This window comes from Saccostrea echinata, unplaced genomic scaffold (genome assembly GCF_033153115.1).
Source record: "Saccostrea echinata isolate AGI-Se365-2 ecotype Australia unplaced genomic scaffold, CSIRO_AGI_Sech_v1 ptg000060l, whole genome shotgun sequence".
Taxonomy (NCBI): Eukaryota; Metazoa; Mollusca; class Bivalvia; order Ostreida; family Ostreidae; genus Saccostrea; species Saccostrea echinata.
The window spans coordinates 5520986-5541309 of record NW_026889809.1 but is presented as its reverse complement, the minus strand read 5'-3'; the positions used below and the strand labels follow the sequence as shown (position 1 = coordinate 5541309).

General features: G+C 33.5%; 1 protein-coding gene across 4 annotated transcripts in view; it reads left to right on the top strand.

The window, feature by feature from the left end:
• Positions 1–20324, top strand: part of LOC133175117 (TOM1-like protein 2) — a 51518-nt gene that overhangs the window by 19417 nt on the left and 11777 nt on the right. For all 4 annotated transcript variants that reach the window (XM_061310251.1, XM_061310249.1, XM_061310250.1 and 1 more), the window contains 2 exons: positions 4260–4325; positions 7469–7514. In XM_061310251.1, the coding sequence (XP_061166235.1) occupies positions 4260–4325; positions 7469–7514 (112 nt within the window). The remainder of the gene's footprint in view (positions 1–4259; positions 4326–7468; positions 7515–20324) is intronic.

Sequence of the window (20324 nt, the reverse complement as noted above, 5' to 3'; positions counted from 1 at the left end):
TGCACGGGGATTTACCCTGGGGCAAAGGGCGTGGTCTCAAGGTCACTTCAAAGTTGACCAAAAATTACATTTTATTAAAATGTTGATATTTTGCTTACTATAAGGACTAGGATCATCAAATCTTGTCAGTTGGTGCATCTAAGGACCTCATATCATGTTGACTCAAAAGTAGGTCACGGTGACCTACTTTTTAAATTTTGCGGCCATTCTTTTTCAAAATGATTTAGAGGCAAATTTTGAACAATTTAAGGCCTATGATCATCAAACTTTGTCAGTTGATACATCTTGGGTCCTCAAAGTACGTCAACTAAAAAGTAGGTCACCTTGACTTACTTTTTGAATTTTATGGCTAATCTTTTTTAAAACAATTAAGGTCATTAATTCGAATACGGGGAGGCTTAGAATCATTAAATCTCGTAAGATGATGCATCTTTGGGCCATAAAACATATTTATTAAAAAGTAGGTCACAGTGACCTACTTTTTGAACTTTGCAGGCATTCGATTTCAAAGCGTTTTAGAGGCATAATTTGGACATTTAAAGTCCTATGATCATAAAACTTTGTAAGTTGATGCATCTTGGATCCTCAAAAAAGGTCAACTGAAAAGTAGGTCACCATGACCTACTTTTCAATTTATATGACTATAATTAAATATTTCAGGTACTAATCGGCTTAGAATCATCAAACTTTGTCAGTTGATGCATCTTGGTTCTTCGGAGTAGGTCGACTAAAAAGTAGGTCACAGTGACCTACTTTTGAAAATTTATGGCGTTAATTAAATATTTCGGGTACTAATTGGCTTAGAATCATCAAACTTTGTCAGTTGATGCATCTTGGGTCTTCAGAGTAGGTCGACTAAAAAGTAGGTCACCGTGACCTACTTTTGAAAATTTATGGCTTTAATTAAATATTTCGGGTACTAATTGGCTTAGAATCATCAAACTTTGTCAGTTGATGCGTCATGGGTCTTCGGAGTAGGTCGACTAAAAAGTAGGTCACCGTGACCTACTTTCGGAAAATTTATGGCTTTAATCAAATATTTTGGGTACTAATTGGCTTAGAATCATTAAACTTTGTCAGTTGATGCGTCTTGGGTCCTCGGAGTACAACAACTGAAAAGTAGGTCAGGATGACCTACTTTTGAAATTTTATGGCTGTATTTAATATTTTCAGGAATTATTTGGCTTAGAATCATCAAAATTTGTCAGTTGATGCATCTTTGGTCCTCGGAGTAGGTTGACTGAAAAGTAGGTCACCATGACCTACTTTTGAAAATTTATGGCTGTAATTAAATATTTTGGGTACTTATTGGCTTAGAATCATCAAACTTTGTCAGTCGATGTATCTTTGGTCCTCGGAGTACAGCAACTGAAAAGTAGGTCACGGTGACCTACTTTTTTTTTTTTTTGAAAATTTATGGCTTTAATTAAATATTACAGGTACTAATTGGCTTAGAATCATCAAACTTTGTCAGTTGATGCATCTTTGGTCCTTGGAGTAAAACAATTGAAAAGTAGGTCACTTTGACCTACTTATAAAATTTTATGGCTATAATTTTAAAAAATATGTTAGGTATTTATTGGCTTAGAATCATCAAACTTAGTTGATGGGTCCTCAGAGAATGACAAGTGATAAGTAGGTCACCATGACCAACTCTCAGGTACTAATTGGCTTAGAATCATCTTGGGTTCTCAGAGTGTGAATTGGAATTTCAAGGGTTTATCTAAATATACAGGATACTTCGAGGCTTCAAATAGAAGTGATAGGTTGTACAGTTTATCAGAAGAGCGATTCAAGGCCCATGGGCCTCTTGTATGTACAGAAGGATGTTGCTGTAACATTAACACAGATGCTATTACCTTAAGAAACATAAACAGATTGAAACTTGGATATTTTGATATTTGGATCAGATACATTTTTATGTGAAATATTTGCCAATGACAATAGTAAGCTTATACATGTATCACTGTAGGAATATAGACTATTCTAAGCCATTATATATGAGGAACATTATTACAGAAATAACATTTTATTAAATGACATTTGAAATTTAGCCTGCAGAAAAAAATTACTCAGAATGCAGATGTGTAGTCAATGGAAATATGTCAAGTATTAATCATTTCAGCTTACTCGATTGTTCAAGTGGGCTTTTCTGATCAAAGTTAAGTCAGTCTGTCCTGTACAATTAGGCTCGAGTCACTTAGAAATCTTAAATAACTAAACAATAAAGAAAACAAAAAAAGAAAAGATTCCTAATAGTGTAGATTCATATTTGTTCAAAGTTGTGTCTCATACATAAGTTATGGTGGTTTCAATGGGGGAGGGGGGATAAAGTTTACTTAAAACTTTGTAAGAAATATCTTTAAAAACTTTTAAATTTTCAAAAAGTGCAGGAACTAATTTAAATCATACTAATTTGAATGGAGTCTTTAATCCTTGTAAAGAGTAAGGCTTTCTAATTTATATGTCCTTAGGAGCCAAAGTGAGCAATGTAGTCATCCCCATGTGGTATAGATATAATTGTATTCAAAATATGACCCATAAAGTATAGGTGGGTCAATTAAGGATCATAATTTCTCAGTTTCATCAGAATACATGCAATTTTGAAAACAAATATTTTCTAGAACACAAATTGATCTGCAAGCATCCCCATGTAGAGGAGAGTAAAATTTGTTCTAATTATAGCCTCTGGGACGGGGATGGAGCCACAGTAAAGGGGGGGGTTGATTTCTACCTAATATTGTATTCAATTTTTTTAAAAGTATTTTTTCAAGTTCAGCAATCTCTTGTGTATGGTATAATTTCCCACACAAGTTTCATGTTGATGATAACAATACCTTAAAAACATAAAATTTAAAAGTACAAAATTTGGAGAAAATGGCAGATGCTTTCTATACAGGCACACAGAGAGATCAAAAACTATGTGGAGCATGGTATGAATCTGCAAAGATGAGCATTTAATGATACATGTAAAAACAAAATCTGGAGATTAGTCTTGATTGTCAGCCCAGACAGAGATTGGTTTAATTATTAGTGTATTTTATAATTAGCCCTTTCACATTAATGTATTGCAGGGCAAATTGATGTACCTTTGGCAAAGCTTTTTTGCTTGATAATTAAATGACATTTATTAAACAATTGCTGTTATATCATTTTTCACCAAACTATATCAATTTGCCCTGCAAAAGAGCAGTACTACAGTACAATTATCGTCTATTGGTGAAGCATCACAAGTGCCGTATGGCTAACTTAGAGTGGCATTTCTTTGAAAAGAATATTGCTGTTGCTATGAACATGATTACTGTTTCATGGCGTATGCTGACTTCAGATATTATCTTATTATTTTCTTTAGATAAGAATTATCATGATAATCATTGATGTAAAAGAAAAATTACTCGAGGTTTATAAAATTTTTCATATAAATGTTACGTTTTCCTTTTTTTTTAAAAAGAAATAAAACAAAGATGCCTACAATTTTCAGGGTCAACCCTCTATATATAGACTTTGTAATATTATTGTACATTTATATGGTAGAAATGTCCTTTAAGTGTGTAGCCAAAAAGGGGATTCATTGAGTATTGTGGCTCATTGGCTTCTTGTTTAGTGCTTGAAATATGTATTGAATGATTGTATTGTACTAACTTTTAATAATATGTCTTTTAAACCTAATAAATATATTGATTTTATTTTTTTTTTGAAGGGGAAAAAATCTTAGCAAAAATGAATTTAATCAACCCACACCTATTCTTTTTCAAAGCCAAACTTTTGGTACAGTTTTTGGATTTGACAATATTAATACATTATGGTCTCTTGTGGGTTCCTTATCAAAACATCTTCTTGATTTGGCTGTAATGGAAGACCAGCAACTGAAAAATTTTGAGTTTCAATGATGGTTTTCTACACATTCTTTTATAACTACACAAGAGACAGAATTTCATTGTCTCTAGCAGGACTGTTGACAATGAACTAGAACACAAATGTTTTAATATTATGTGCACAAGTGTATCTCTTTCATTTTGTGTAGATTTGCTGTATTCTGTATTTTCTTAACAGTCTGTACTTTAGACAGATACTAGTATTTGTGTATTGTAGATTCTAGTTTTGGAAAAGAATTAGTTTAATATTATTGTACTTCTATTTCACACACATTTTCCATTCAATTTATTTTTTAATAGTATTAGCACTAGAAATTAAAGGCCCATTGATAACAATTTTCTTCCATATGATTTTATTTTTACAGTGATTGTTTATAATTGTAGTTACAAGACAAAGAAACAGATTATGCCGAGATGGAACAGTGGCTGACAGCAGAGCAGAAAGCCAGTGTAAGTACCAGTACTGTGTGAATAGGTGTCTACCTTGTTATAGTTACCTAAACAACAGAACAGAAAGCCAGTATAAGTACCAGTACTGTGTGAATAGGTGTCTACCTTGTTAGAGTTACCTAAACAGAACAGAAAGCCAGTGTAAGTACCAGTACTGTGTGAATAGGTGACTACTAAGTTATAGTTACCTAAACAGAACAGAAAGCCAGTGTAAGTACCAGTACTGTGTGAATAGGTGTCTACCTTGTTATAGTTACCTAAACAGAACAGAAAGCCAGTTTAAGTACTAGTACTGTGTCAATAGGTGTCTACCATGTTATAGTTACCCAAACAGAACAGAAAGCCAGTGTAAGTACTAGTACTGTGTGAATAAGTGACTACTAAGTTATAGTTACCTAAACAGAACAGAAAACCAGTGAAAGTACTAGTACTGTGTCAAGAGGTGTCTACCATGTTATAGTTACCTAAACAGAACAGAAAGCCAGTGTAAGTACTAGTACTGTGTGAATAGGTGACTACTAAGTTATAGTTACCTAAACAGAACAGAAAGCCAGTGTAAGTACCAGTACTGTGTGAATAGGTGTCTACCATGTTATTAGTTACCTAAACAACAGAACAGAAAGCCACTGTAAGTACTAGTACTGTGTCAATAGGTGTCTACCTTGTTATAGTTACCTAAACAACAGAACAGAAAGCCAGTGTAAGTACTAGTACTGTGTCAATAGGTGTCTACCTTGTTATAGTTACCTAAACAACAGAACAGAAAGCCAGTGTAAGTACCAGCACTGTGTGAATAGGTGTCTACCATGTAAGTTACCCTTGCATAAAGAACAAGTGCACTTATGGACCCCGGTAAAAGGTGAAATGATGAAGATTCAAATTAAGCGTAATTTTTCATCTCTTATCATCAATTGATATCTAAACTGTAAGATTCAACAAATTTTAGCACAGAAATTCATTTTTAAAACAAAGAGCAAAGCCATACAATGTGGTAAGGGTCAGCAGATATGTGTGATTTTCTATAGTAAATCGAGGATGGGCATTCATTTCAAAGCCTTTGTTTATTGTCAGCCTAACGTTGTACAAACTTGTGCTAAAGATAAAACACATTATACATTTATAAAACTTGTGTGACCATAGGAAATCTGTTCAAGATTAGACTGGTACTTAAAATATGAAAAATGTATGAAAAGCTCAATGTTTTTCCTATAGCAAGTAAGAGCTTTTTACTTGTGTGTCCATTGTTGAACCCACCTGTGGAATAAATTATTTTAAATAGTCACACGAGTTTTAACCAGTAAATATTCCTTAAAAATGCTCACCATAAAACACAGCCACGTTTTATGTCGTTTGCCAAAGTAATTATTACAACGCTAATTGAAAATGATTTGTACAAACTTTTTGATTCATTATTACTTACATGTATATATTCAGCTTTACTGGTTTTAAATAATATCGAAAAAAAATAAATCAAACTATATTCTTAAATGGTAGTACAGTAAAACATTTCACCCTTTACACCTAAATACCCTTTTGTAATTTAAAGAGTTTTTATCACGTATCTAAATTTCTTAAAAATGAAACACTATTGTATTCTTGAAACATATAATTATCGTTTAATTCTGAAATAATGTTGAAAACGGCCGTAATTAGACGATAAAACACCCGTAATATAGGGTCCTCGAAGTAAAAATCTCCACTAATTAGATAGGGGTCACGTGGTACAGAAACGTCATAGGTGTCAATGGTCAATAGAACTCGTAAAGCTTATCGTAAGAAAAAACATATTGATTAGATTTTTACGCTAAATAAATAGAATACATAATATAGCCGGTTGAAATTTTGACATCGACTATATTCCTTTGGTTAGGAACAGTCAATCTTTTATGTATGAACGTCTAGCAGAGAGAAATAATCAGAAAATACGCCTACAGTTGGAGAGGTCACCGAAGACGAAGCCGTTGACAACTCGGGACTTTGACTAAAATAGAACGAATTACTAAAGTATAACTTCGAAAACATTTATGAATATGGGAATTTTAATTCTCCTTCATTGTTATTTTAATTAATTATATATAAATAAATCCTGTATATCTTCTAACTGTTCCAGCAGTGAATATCATGTACTATGACATTTCTTCAATGGCGCCATACGCCATTACGAAGTTCACAACATTCCTACTAGATTCTGTGCGACTTTTAAAAAATGCGTGTTTGTAATTTATTATTTTTTAAAAGGCATTTTTCCTTAAAATATTTTATAGGACAGAAAAAAATCGTGATTGATCGGGCACAAACGATTGCTCTGAATGGAGATAAACGCCATCGCATTTGCAGAACATCTCTCGACCAAATCCAGGAAATGTGGGAAAAAAATTCTTCGTAAAACCTTTCTTGTGCACATTTGTGCATCCTAAAGCCATAGATTATACCTTACTAGCTGTCAATTATCAAATCATCTCTTAATTATTTTCTAACAGGTTTAATAGACACAACAAATGAGCCCTTTTGTACATACACAATAAGTACCTCGCTTGACCAGGATTGACACCTATGACGTCAGAGCAATGGCGCGTAACATCGGCGATCAAAATATGCATACTGAGAAATTCAAACTTTGAATCGCTGAAACATCAAAAATATTAATTTTCTAGCAAAGATTTTTAAATATATGAATTTAATAGCATGTAAACTTTGCTATATCAAAAAATTTTGAGACGTGATAAAAACCCTTTAAAATTGATAAAGAAAATAATGTTAATATTTATTGTATTTTTTCAAATGTAATCGTGCAGAATTCTTAGTTTGATCATTGTTGCTACAGGCAACTATGCAGCTTCATTCAATTTTTTTAGGTCACCTGAGTTTACTCAGGTGACCTATTGCTATCTGTTTTCGTCCGTAGGCGTGCGTCGTCCGTCGTCCATCATGCGTTAATATTTGAACATTTTCAGTTTCTTCTCTGAAACCTCTCAACCAATTTCAGACTTGGACAAACTTCTACACATATTGATTATCTGATACATCACTGTGTATATATGTCAGTTATATTTAAATCAGTTTAGATGGAAAATACATGTTGTTTATAATTTGTGTAATTTTAATGTGTGTGATATTACATTTATTTCTTTTTTAAATTTCAGTTGAACGAACACAAAAATCAACAAAAAGATTCATTATCCAGTTCAGGTTGGTTTGATTTAAAGCTAAACAAGTTAATTCAATCTTTATGCCTGAGCATTAAAGAACTTTCTTGTTCTTGCTTTATAGTTTTCAAAAGTTTTGTCCTCTGACATTGGTATTGACACTCAAGAGCACTAAGACAAAACAGCATATACAAAGTTGTTCTTAAGGTTGCACTTTCATTTTGATGATTTACAAATCAACTTTTATGCCCTGCCATGAATATGCTGGGGCATATAGTGTTTGTCATGTCCATCTTACCATCCTTCTGTCTGTCCTTCCATCACTTTGAGTTTAGCTCAGTTTCAAAGTAAATATTCTAGATATATAAAGCAGAAATCATACATTGATACACATTGGTGAGAGCTATTCCACTTTGGCATTATTTTCTGATCTTGACCCTTTCTGTGACCTTGACCTCATGATTCTGTATTTTGTGTATAGTTCAATTTCAAAGTAACTGTTCAAGATATATTATCCAAAATTCATACTCTGATACATGTATATATTAGTGATAACTATTCAACTGTAGAAGAATTTTCTGACCTTGACTTTACCCGTGACCTTAGCTCAGTTTCAAAGTAGCTATTCAAGATAATTTTATCAAATCTTTTTTATTATGCCCCGCCATGAATATGGCCGGGGCATATAGTGTTTGTCATGTCCGTCTTCCGTCCTTCCATCCTTCCGTCCTTCTGTCCTTCCGTCCTTCCGTCTGTCCTTCCGTCACACTTTGCGTGTAGCTCTGTTCAAAGCTCAGTTTCAAAGATACCATTCAAGATATTTTTATCAAACTTCATATGCTGATAGATATTGATGAGAGCTATGCAACTGCATCAACATTTTTTGACCTTGACCTTTCCTTTGACCTTGACCTCACTTTTCTTAAATTAGTGTTTAGCTCAGTTTTAAAGATACCATTCAAGGTAGTGTAATCAAACTTCATATGTTGATGCATACTGATGTAAGCTATTCAACTGCATCAACATTTTTTGACCTTGACCTTTCTTTTGACCTTGACCTCACTTTTCTTAAATTAGTGTTTACCTCAGTTTTAAAGATACCGTTCAAGATAATGTAATCAAACTTCATTTGTTGATACATACTGATGTAAGCTATTCAACTGCATCAACGTTTTTTGACCTTGACCTTTCTTTTGACCTTGACCTCACTTTTCTTAAATTAGTGTTTAGCTCAGTTTTAATGAAAGCATTCAAGATATTTTTAACAAACTTCATATGCTGATACATACTGATGAGAGCTATTCAACTGCATCAACATTTTTTGACCTTGACCTTTCCTTTGACCTTGACCTCACTTTTCTTAAATCAGTGTCAAACTTCATATGCTGATACATACTGATGAGAACTATTCAACTGCATCAATATTTTTTGACCTTGACCTTTCTTTTGACCTTGACCTCACTTTTCTTAAATTAGTGTTTAGCTCAGTTTTAAAGAAACCATTCACAATATTTTTATCAAACTTCATATGCTAATACATACTAATGTAACCTTTTCAACTGCATCAACATTTTTTGACCTTGACCTTTCCTTTGATCTTGACCTCACTTTTCTTAAATTAGTGTCAATCTTCATATGCTGATACATACTGATGTAAGCTATTCAACTGCATCAATATTTTTTCACCTAGACCTTTCCTTTGACCTTGACCTCACTTTTCTCAATTTGTGTTAAAATGTTGCATTACTAATATACCCTCGGCGGGGCATTCATGTCCTATGGACATATTTCTAGTCAAAGCTATTCAGCTTTGTCATAATTTTTGTCAATGATCTTGAGCCCATTATTCCTCGTTTTGCATTCAGTGTCAAAGAAACTGTTCATGATATTTGCAGAATTACATCTCTGAGAAAAACTAGAATTCATGGAATTCAGAGTCTATTTACCCTTTAAATATTTAAATTTCAAATTTCTGTTCCATAAAGTGCTTGTCTGTTGAGAATTTTTGTCCTCTGCTTTCACTGAAAGTGGGGGATATTAATTTCGGTCTGTCTGTCCGTCTGTCTGCCCCCACCCACCCCGATCTGCACATGCTTTTCTTTTTTTAGCTCACCTGAGCTACAAGCTCAAATGAGCTTTTTTGATCACCTGTTGTCCGTCGTCCATCCAAAATTGGTACAACGCGGCTAGGATAAGACTGTCCATAAATATCACAGTGCACCAGCAATAGTAACTTCTCTGAACTACCTAGATATGACGTCATAATAGCATATGGCATCATGTTACTGCAAACTTGAGGTGACATGACGGGGAGAGTGTCATAAATATTACATTCCTTTCTTAAGGCATGTACGAAGTAGTTTACGTTGATGTTGAATTCAGGTGTCTGGATTTTTTATAAACTGCAGTATAATGGTGAATATTTACATTGACATCATAATTTCTATTTCTTGTCTGATATACAGTGTAATCAAGCAGTAAGAAAAAAGGAGGATGTAAAATTCTTCCCATTACACATCCGCAGAAAGAGTTAGAATTTATACATTGTTTATAAATTAGACTGGCACAAGTGATTAATAAGGATAATTTAAAGATGTTTTGTGTGAATCTTCAAGAGTAACATAGTATGTTATCTTATTGAATCTTGCTGGGGGATAATTTGATGTATAGCTCTAATTTGTATAAATTGCAATAAAGTGTGTAAAATACACTTCTATGTGTGGGTAAGATGAAGCTCTCATGATATAATTACTATATATAAACTAGAAACTCATTGCGAGCAATGAGAGGTCTTCCGTCCGATTCTGAAAATAAAAATGAAAATTCAAGCTGAAAAAGTGATAAAAGAAATTCAGACACTCTGGAGATTTAACCCTAATCGTCAGCGTGAAAACCCAATGTGCTAACTATTAACCATTCACTTTTTTACATCACTTCCTTTCACGACCGGAAGTAACGGCGATGCAAGATTTTCTCACGATTCAAATAAACTGATGACTGAATATCAGTCCTGAAGTTTTAGTCCTCAGTCGTTTACTGTTGCCGAACAATATTGTGGGACTAAATTCTAATTTTGAGAACAGGTAAACACACAACCGGAAGTGAATTTTATAAAAATCTCTGACTTTTCTCTAGACATTTGCAGTATCTGCAACATGCATAAAATCATTTCAAGTACTTTATCAATAAGCGATATTTATGAGAAAGTTAAATATAAGAATAACGTAGTTTATCTCCTTAAACCGGAAGTTGACGTTTTTGTTTCCGGTGGAATCTAACATATTTCAAAACAGCAAAAGAGATGCAATAAATTCATGTAAGTTTTAATTTAAAAAAAGAAAAGCTAAAATTTTTGATTTCTTTGATAACTTCCTGTGAGAAGCGGAAGTGACGACTGACGCGTTTAACCCAAATGGTTTCACCTACCCCTCAACGTCCATTACTCTTAAAATTTTGGTGTTTTAATCTTTTACCTGTTTTTGAGATCTCGCTCAGACAACTTCTCATTTTGAGGACAGGAAAACACGCAACCGGAAGTGAATTTTTGAAAAACTATTTAAGGTTACTCTAGACATTTGCACTCTGAATAGCACATTTAAAATTCATTTCAATTTCTTTATCTATAAAGAATATTTACGGGAAATTAAAAAATTCAAATTATTAAGTTTTTCTCCTCTAACCGGAAGTTGTCGTATTTGTTTCCGGTGGGACGAACATCTTTCGAATCTGCGAAAAAGATGCAATAAAGTGATGCAATTTTCAATTAAAAAAAGAAAAGTTGAAATTTTCGTTTTCTTTGATCACTTCCTGTGACGACCAGAAGTGACGACTGACGCTCTTAACCCAAATGGTTTTGCCTACATCTTAAGGTCTGTTGCTCATAAAAGTTTGGTGTCATAATCTCTTACCGTTTCCGAGATCTTGCTCTCACAACTTCTCATTTTGAGGACAGGAAAACACGCAACCGGAAGTGAATTTTACAAGGATATTCTACATTACTCTAGACATTTTTAGTCTGAATAACATATTTAAAATTCATTTCAAATACTTTATCTACAAAAGATATTAATGGGAAAGAAAAATACTCAAATTATGTAGTTTTTCTCTTAAAACCGGAAGTTGTCGTTTTTGTTTCCGGTGGGACCAACATATTTCGAAACTACAAAACAGATGCAATAATGTGATGTAAGTATTGATTTAAAAAAAGAAACTTGAAATTTTACGATTTCTTTGATCACTTCCGTAGGCGACCGGAAGTGCCGACGACGAACGAAAAGTAGCGACCCGGCTAGTATCTATCACGAACTATAATCCCTGAAAGTTTCACATTGAAATCTCTTGTAGTTCTTGAGATTATCCGCGGACAAAATGTCATTTTGAAATCAGAAAATGGTCTGTAACTTGGCACCGGAAGTGAATTTCCAAATTTTCTCTCAGATAGATCAAGTTCATGTTACAACACACTATTGCTGTAAATTTCATGTAAATCCCTCCAATAGTCTTCGAGAAATCGCGCACACAAAATTAGAAAGTCAAAAAAATAAGAATAATAATAATAACTAGAAACTCATTGCGAGCATTGAGAGGTCTTCCGTCCGATTCTGAAAATAAAAACGAAAATTCAAGCTGAAAAAGTGATAAAACAAATTCAGACACTCTGGAGATTTAACCCTGGTCGTCAGCGTGAAAATCCAATGTGCTAACCATTAACCATTCACTTTTTTGCATCACTTCCTGTCACGACCGGAAGTAACGTGACACACGATTTTCATACGATGCAAATAAACTGATGACGGACTATCAGTCCTGAAAGTTTCAGACTTCAGTCATTTATTGTTGCCGAGCAATTGTGAGAACAAATTCTAATTTTGAGGACAGGAAAACACGCGACCGGAAGTGAATTTTATAAAAAATCTCTAACGTGTCTCTAGACATTGCAGTATCAACAACATGTATTAAAACATTTCAATCCTTTTCTATAAGCGATATTTATGAGAAAGTTGAATATCGAAATAACGTATTTTATCTCCTAAAACCGGAAGTTAACGTTTTTGTTTCCGGAGGAGTCTAACATATTTCAAAACAGCGAAAGAGATGTAATAAGGTGATGCAAGTTTCAATTTAAACAAGAAAAGTTGAATTTTTTGATTTCTTTGATCACTTCCTGTGACGACCGGAAGTGACGGCTGACAGTTTAACCTAAATAATTTTGCCTACTCTTCAAGGTTTGTTGTCTTAATCTCTTACCGTTTCTGAGATCTCGCTCGATATTTTCTCACTTTGAGGACAGAAAGAAACGCGACCGGAAGTGAATTTTGCAAAGATATTTGACGTAACTCTAGACATTTGCAATCTGAATAACATATGTAAAAATCATTTCAAATACTTTACCTATGAAAGATATTTATGGGAAAGTAAAATACTCAAAATGTGTAGTTTTTCTCTTATAACCGGAAGTTGTCGTTTTTGTTTCCGGTGGGACCAACATATTTCGAAACTGCGAAAGAGTTGCAATAATGTGATGCAAGATTTGATTAAAAAAAGAAAAGTTGAAATTTAACGATTTCTTTGAACACTTCCGGTGACGACCGGATGTACTGACGACGAAAACCAAGGTAATTTCGAACATCTAGAAGTCATGGTCTATCATCTCTAACAAGTCTCCAGTTCATATCTTTAGCCGTTTCTTAGATCCTTCGAGGACAAAATTTCATTTGAAAATCAGGAAATTGTCCATAACTTGGCACTGGAACCGAATTTACCAAAAAACGGAATTTCATATAAAATTCATATAAAGACCTTTTATTCCTGAAAATTTCAAAGAAATTCATTGAATAGTTTTCGAGAAAACGCGTGCACAAAATTTTGTCTAAAAAAAAAAGAATAATAATAATAACTAGATGCGTTTCTTGTTGCTAGGGCAACAAGTGGTCTTCCGACCGAACTTTTCTCCAGATCGCTGTGCTACCTCACTTCATTTAATACTTTATTGAAGGTATTTTTTGTTTGCGTTTATGTAACACAGTCTTTCAACATAGATCATGATTATTAAAGGATTTCTGTAGAATCTCTGTTAAAAAAGCTTTAAAAAATAAGCAAAAACTATCTTACATGTCTTCACAGAGAAAAATATCATTTACAACTGAAAAAAGAGAGAAACAATCTCCCGCCCCAGCAGGATTCGAACCCGCAACAATACGAGAAAGTTTGGATCGGTCATATCTTAGCAATAAATGCGGTCATATGAAAGATATGGAGATAACGAACAGTATTCAAGCTCAAAAGTCCATTAAACAATACAAAATAGGAGCAGAGCAACACGGACCTCCAAACATCAGAGGTGGGATCAGGTGCCATGGAGGAGTGAGCATCCGCCGTGTGCTCCTTGTCATGATCGGGAAATCACGGAAAAATCCGTCGACAATTCAGTGTGTAAATAATGGCCTAACAATTAGTATGAAAAAATCAGTCAGCATTTGACTCAATGATAAATTGTATTTGCTGACAAGGTCATTGTATCGACCATAGAACTTACGAAATGATGACTTTAAAACGAGACAGCTGATATTCTTGTTTCATCAACTTATTTGTCAATAATTTACCTTGTTTTAGAAATTGTACATACGTAGAGCATGCTCTTGCGTATCGAATCAACTGAGAGATAAATAACCCGTATGCAGGTGATGAAGGTATATTGCTGCATAAGTAAGGGAAGTTGACGATTGAAAAGTTAAAGTCATCACGTTTATCATAAAGCTTGGTTGTTAGATTACCATTAACATCTTTTTCAAGTAAAATATCCAAATATGAAACAGAGATGTCAGACTCTGTGGTATCTTTTATCTCAAGTTCACCAGGATATATCGTATCGACATAAGAATGGAAATAGTCATTGTTAATTGACAATGCGTCGTCGATATATCTAAATGTCGAGTTGAAGACCACAGCAAGTGTTTTCTTCTTTTCATGTACAAGATTTTGGACAAATTCTACTTCATATGAATACAAAAAAAGGTCTGCTAATAACGGGGCGCAATTGGTACCCATGGGAATTCCAATAGATTTTTGGAAGACCTGGTCTCCAAAAACCACATAGATATTGTCAATCAGAAACTCAAGCATCTTTTTAATGTCAACTTCAGAGTACTTGTGTGTACAATCAGAATGTTTTTTAACAAAATAATTTTGCAAATGACCAATGACAAGGTAAGTATATTTACGAGTTCCATTTTTATTGAAAAAGCAGCTGTCAATGATATCAAAAAGCCTGGACTTTAATTTATCGTGGGGAATGGTTGTGTATAAAGTTGAAAAGTCGTTAAGTAAGTTTTAAAGCTGATTTTGGTAAAATCTTGTGATTTCAAATTTTCCAAAAGTTCCTTGGAATTTTTAAGTATCCACATCTGATTTACACCACTTCTCGAATATATTGTTGCACAGTACTCTTGAAGTTTCTCCTTCACCACTGTTAATATCTTAGTTAGGAGTAAAGATAGAGGCTTGGTTGAACATATACTGGAACCCGCTATGTATCTTTGTTTGTAAGGATTTTTATGAAGTTTCGGAATCCAATATAAATATGGTAATTCGAATTCATTTTGGTTGTTTGGAATATTAAAAATATTCAAAACTGACATATGATTTTGAAGAAGTTCTTCCTTAGAAAGGGAACTATGAGTATAAGTTGGATTACCACTTGTAGAATTAAATCCAAGTTCCTCTAAAATACATTTAATATAATGAGTCTTACAAACAAAGACAATGTTGTTACCTGCTTTGTCAGCAGGGACCAGTACGTACTGATCATGTAATCTATCTTTGTATTACATATCTTTGCAACAAATGCATCAATCAAAATGATAAAAACATACATGTACTTAGAACTCTTAGAAGACTCTCTATTAACCCTGTAAATCCCAGAGAAAAATATTGAAAAACAAAAAAGTTACAAATTTAACATTTTTTAATTCACTTCCGCTTGCGACCGGAAGTACGAACGACGGAAAATAATGGTCGATCAACATATCTACATTTGATGCTCTATCACCTCAGCAAGTTTCATATTCATATCTTATCATATATATCAAAAGACCTTAATAATAACAAGTAAACTAATTGTTCAGAGAACAATTAGAGACCTTTCCACCTTTTTAAGTGTTTTTGTGTCGTTTAGGCCGAAAAAAAAGAAAAATGCCAAAAAAGCAAAAAAAAAAAAAAAAAAAAAAAAATCCTCCTCCAGCTGGGATCGAACTCAAAACCTTTGGTTTGAAAGGCAGGTGCTCTAACCACTGCGCTACACATTCCGATAAAATTGAGTAAGTTAATTGTTTAAGACTATAGAATAAATACAAGCGTATTTTTAGAATCGGTAGGGGAAGAAAGAAGTTCCGTAAAAGGAAATAGTTCCTGTACTTGCAAGCAGTATATAAAATAACAAGGGACGGGTGTGCGTGAGAAAACGTTAACACTGTTCCCTAATGAAAATGTATTAATGGACTGTAGCCCGATTCATCGATATTGTGAGCATGCTGAATTTTTTGAAAATAGCTTAGTTGTAAGCTTAAAAGATCGGGTTCGGATTTTAACATTTCTAACTGAATATCCTGAAATAAATATGAAACATTTAAATAAGCATTTCTTTGGGTTAAATTAAATATGTGTAGCACAAATTAAACTCCCAACATGCATTTTTAGAAGGGAAACACGACAATGAAAGCGAGAACTGTTTTTAATATACCGAAAATCGCTATTTCTGGAAACTGATTAATTCTAAATAAAAATCAAATAAATTCCAAATGTAAAAGAAAGAGAGAATGCTTGGTATTAAAATGTCGTATCATATCAGGAAAATCGAATGCTACTAACGACATCTGAGGAAATAGCCGATAAAAGGTTTAGATCATTTCTTCGTTCACCTGCACTTTAATTTCAAACACAACAGAACTTGTAGTTCTTGCCGTGAAACTTCATGACTTCTATAAACTTATAAGACTCACCGTAAAACTCTCAAGAAAGTTTCTCTGAGGTCTATACTACATATGTACCAAATATGTTGTCGATCCGAGGTCTGGTTTGAATTTTACAGAAATATTCTACGTTGTTGTTGATGTGATTTTTTTTTAAGAAGGGGGGGGGGGGAATGAATTATTTATTTTATGCCTCTTTTAAACTAAGAATTGTAACTACTTTCACATCTTTAAGCCTGATTGTGACCTTTGGGTCAAGATCAAAGGTCAAGGTCATTAAAAAAAAAAACAAAAACAAAAAACAAAACAAAACAAAACAAGGAAATCTTTACTTTCTATGTTTTTACCTGATACTGGAGCTGGATGCATGTCCTTACTTTTCATTTGACCCAATGTCAAGGCCAAAGGTCAAGGTCAAAGTTCAAGGTCATTTGGTGAATTGCTATATTTTACACATATATAAGGAATTTCTTATGTTTTTAAATGACTTTGACCTTGACGTATATTTCAAGGTCAAAGTCAAACATGCCGATGCAGTTGGTCCCATGTCTCTAGGATACACCGTTTTAAAAAAAAAGTTCATTAAATGTAAGCAGCATAAACTTTCAGGGGTAGTAACTCATACAAGGGACCAAAGAATGCTTTTGCAATGATAGAATGAAGAGAGTATTAAATGAGTCGAAGACACTGCTGCTGAAGGCTTGGAATCTCTACGTTTTACGGTTTCGGAGGAGTAGCGATAACAAGGTTTTATTGCAAAAGGGGTGACAACTTTTGAATGGGTCAAGCTTTGGGGACAAGAATGAAATCCTTAAAATAGTTTTAGAAGGACATATTATAGATGCAAAGATATTCAGTATATGTCGAAAGGTTTTCTACAGAATCTCTGACAAAAAAAAGCTTTTAAAAATCAGCAAAAACTACCATACATGTTTTTAAAGAGAGAGAAGTCATTAGCAACTGAAAAAAAGAGAAAAACAAAGAAAAAAAAATTAACTACCTCCAGCAGGATTCGAACCCCAGACAGTGGGACAAAGTTTGGATCGGTCATATCTTTGCAATAAATGCACGCATCAAAATATTGAATACATATTTAGAATTCTTGTAAAACACTCTATAAACCTTGTAAATCCTAAAGAAAAATATTGAAAAACAAAAAAGTTGAAAAATTGAAGTTTTTGAATTCACTTCCGTTTGCGACCGGAAGTGCCGACGACGAAAAATAAAGGTCGTTCCCCATATTGGAATTTGATGTTCTATTTATTCATTGAGTTTCAATTTCATATCTTTAGCCGTTGTCGAGAAAAATTCTGGACAAAATGCCATTTGAAAAATACAAATTTCCCCAAAAATCGCGAACAGAAGTGAATTTTGAAAAAATGAAAAACACGTCTGGAGATATTTACATGATGCATCTTCCGCGAAAAAATCTCTGAAATCTGCTCACTCACAGCTGAGATATCGCCATAACTATGAAAAAAAGAATAATAATAATAATAATAATAGAAAACAGACGGAAAACAATAAGGTCTTCCGAAGGAAGTCGGAAGACCTTAATAACTAGAAACTCATTACTGGTAATGAGAAGGTCTTCCGTTATACTACTTCCTGTTTGCATCAACATGTCTTTTCCAACGTCGGTATTAGCCTAAAACTTATGTAGAAACAAAATAGCTTAAAAAATTACTTTTTTGCTTCGTTTCCTGTCACGACCGGAAGTAATGACGACACACGATTTTTACACGATGCAAATGAACTGATGACTGACTATAAGTCCTGAAAGTTTTAGACTTCAGTCTATTATTGTTGCCGAACAATTGTGAGAACAAATTCTAATTTTGAGGACAGGAAAACACAAGACCGGAAGTCAACTGAATAAAAATCTCTGAATTTTCTCTTGACTTTTGAAATATCTACAACATATGTAAAAAACATTTCAAATACTGATATATAAGTGATATTTATGAGAAAGTTAAACCACAAAAAAACGTAGTTTATCTCTTAAAACCGGAATGTTAAAGTTTTTGTTTCCAGTAGAATCTAACATATTTCAAAACAGCGAAAGAGAAGCAATAAAGTGATGCAAGTTTTAATTTTAAGAATAAAAGTTAAATTTCTGATTTCTTTGATCACTTCCTGTGACGACCGGAAGTGACGGCTTACGTGTTTAACCCTATATGTTTTGCCTACTCACCAAGGTTTATTACTCCTATAAGTTTAGTGTCTTAATCTCATGCCGTTTCCGAGATCTCTCTGAAATAAGTTTTCATTTTGAGGACAAGAAAACAGGCGACCGGAAGTGAATTTTACTAAGATATTTCACGTCACTCTAGACATCTGCAGTCTCAATAACATATATAAAAATCATTTAAAGACCTCTATCTATAGGCGATATGTATGGGAAAATTAAAAACCCTATTATGTAGTTTTTCTCTTATAACAGGAAGTTGTCGTTTTTTGGTTCTGGTGAGACCAACACATATCGTAACTGTGAAAAAGATACAATTATATGATGCAAGTCTTATTCCAAAAGAGAAAAGTTGAAATTTTTGATTTCTTTGATCACTTCCTGTGACGACCGGAAGTGACGACTGACGCTCTTAACCCAAATGGTTTTGTCTACTCCTCAAGGTCTAATACTCCTATAAGTTTGGTGTCTAAATCTCTTACCGTTTCTGAAATATCACTGGGACAAGTTCTCAATTTGCGGACATTTAAACGCGCGACCGGAAGTGAATTTTACAAAGATATTTGACGTTACTCTAGACATTTGCAATCTTGATAACATATTTAGAAATCAGTTCAAATACTTTATCTGTAAAAAATATTTATGGGAAAGTAAAATACTCAAATTATGCAGTTTTTCGCTTATAGCCGGAAGTTGACGTTTTTGTTTCCGGTGGGACCAACATATTTCGAATCTACAAATAAGATGCGACAAGGTGATGAAAGAAAAAAATCAAAAAAGAAAAGTTGAAAATTTCGATTTCTTTAATCACTTCCTGTGACGACCGGAAGTGACGGCTGACGCTTTTAACCCAAATGGATTTGCCTACTCCTCAAGATCTATTACTCATATAAGTTTGGTGTCTTAATCTCTTACCGTTTCTGAGATATGACTCGGACAAAATATTTCTGAAAAAAACGGAAATCGGACATATCTGACGACCGGAAGTGAATTTTGAAAAAAATGAAAGACACATTTGTAGGTATTTTCATTCTCTATTATCCCTGAAAATTTCAAGAAAATCCGTCCAGCCATCTCTGAGAAATCGTGAAAACAAGAAAGAGGACAAAAATAATAATAACTAGAAACTCATTACTAGTAATGAGAAGGTCTTCCGTTATACGACTTCCTGTTTGCATGAACATGTCTTTTCCAACGTCGGTATTAGCCTAAAACTTATGTAGAAACCAAATAACTTAAAATATACTTTTTTGCTTCGTTTCCTCTCACGACCGGAAGTAATGACGACACACGATTTTTACACCAAGCAAATGAACTGATGACTGACTATAAGTCCTGAAAGTTTTAGAGTTCAGTCTTTTACTGTTGCCGAACAATTGTGAGAACAAATTCTAATTTTGAGGACAAGAAAACACACGACCGGAAGTGAACTGAATAAAAATCTCTGAATTTTCTCTTGACTTTTGCAGTATCTACAGCATATGTAAAAAAAAAAAAAAAAAAAAAAAAAAAAAAAACATTTCAATTACTTATCTATAAGTGATATTTATGAGAAAGCTAAACCACGAAATAACGTAGTTTATCTTTTAAAACCGGAAGTTTAAAGTTTTTTTCCGGTGGAATTTAACATATTTTAAAACAGCGAAAGGGAAGCAATAAAGTGATGAAAATTTTAATTTTAAAAAGAAAAGTTGAAATT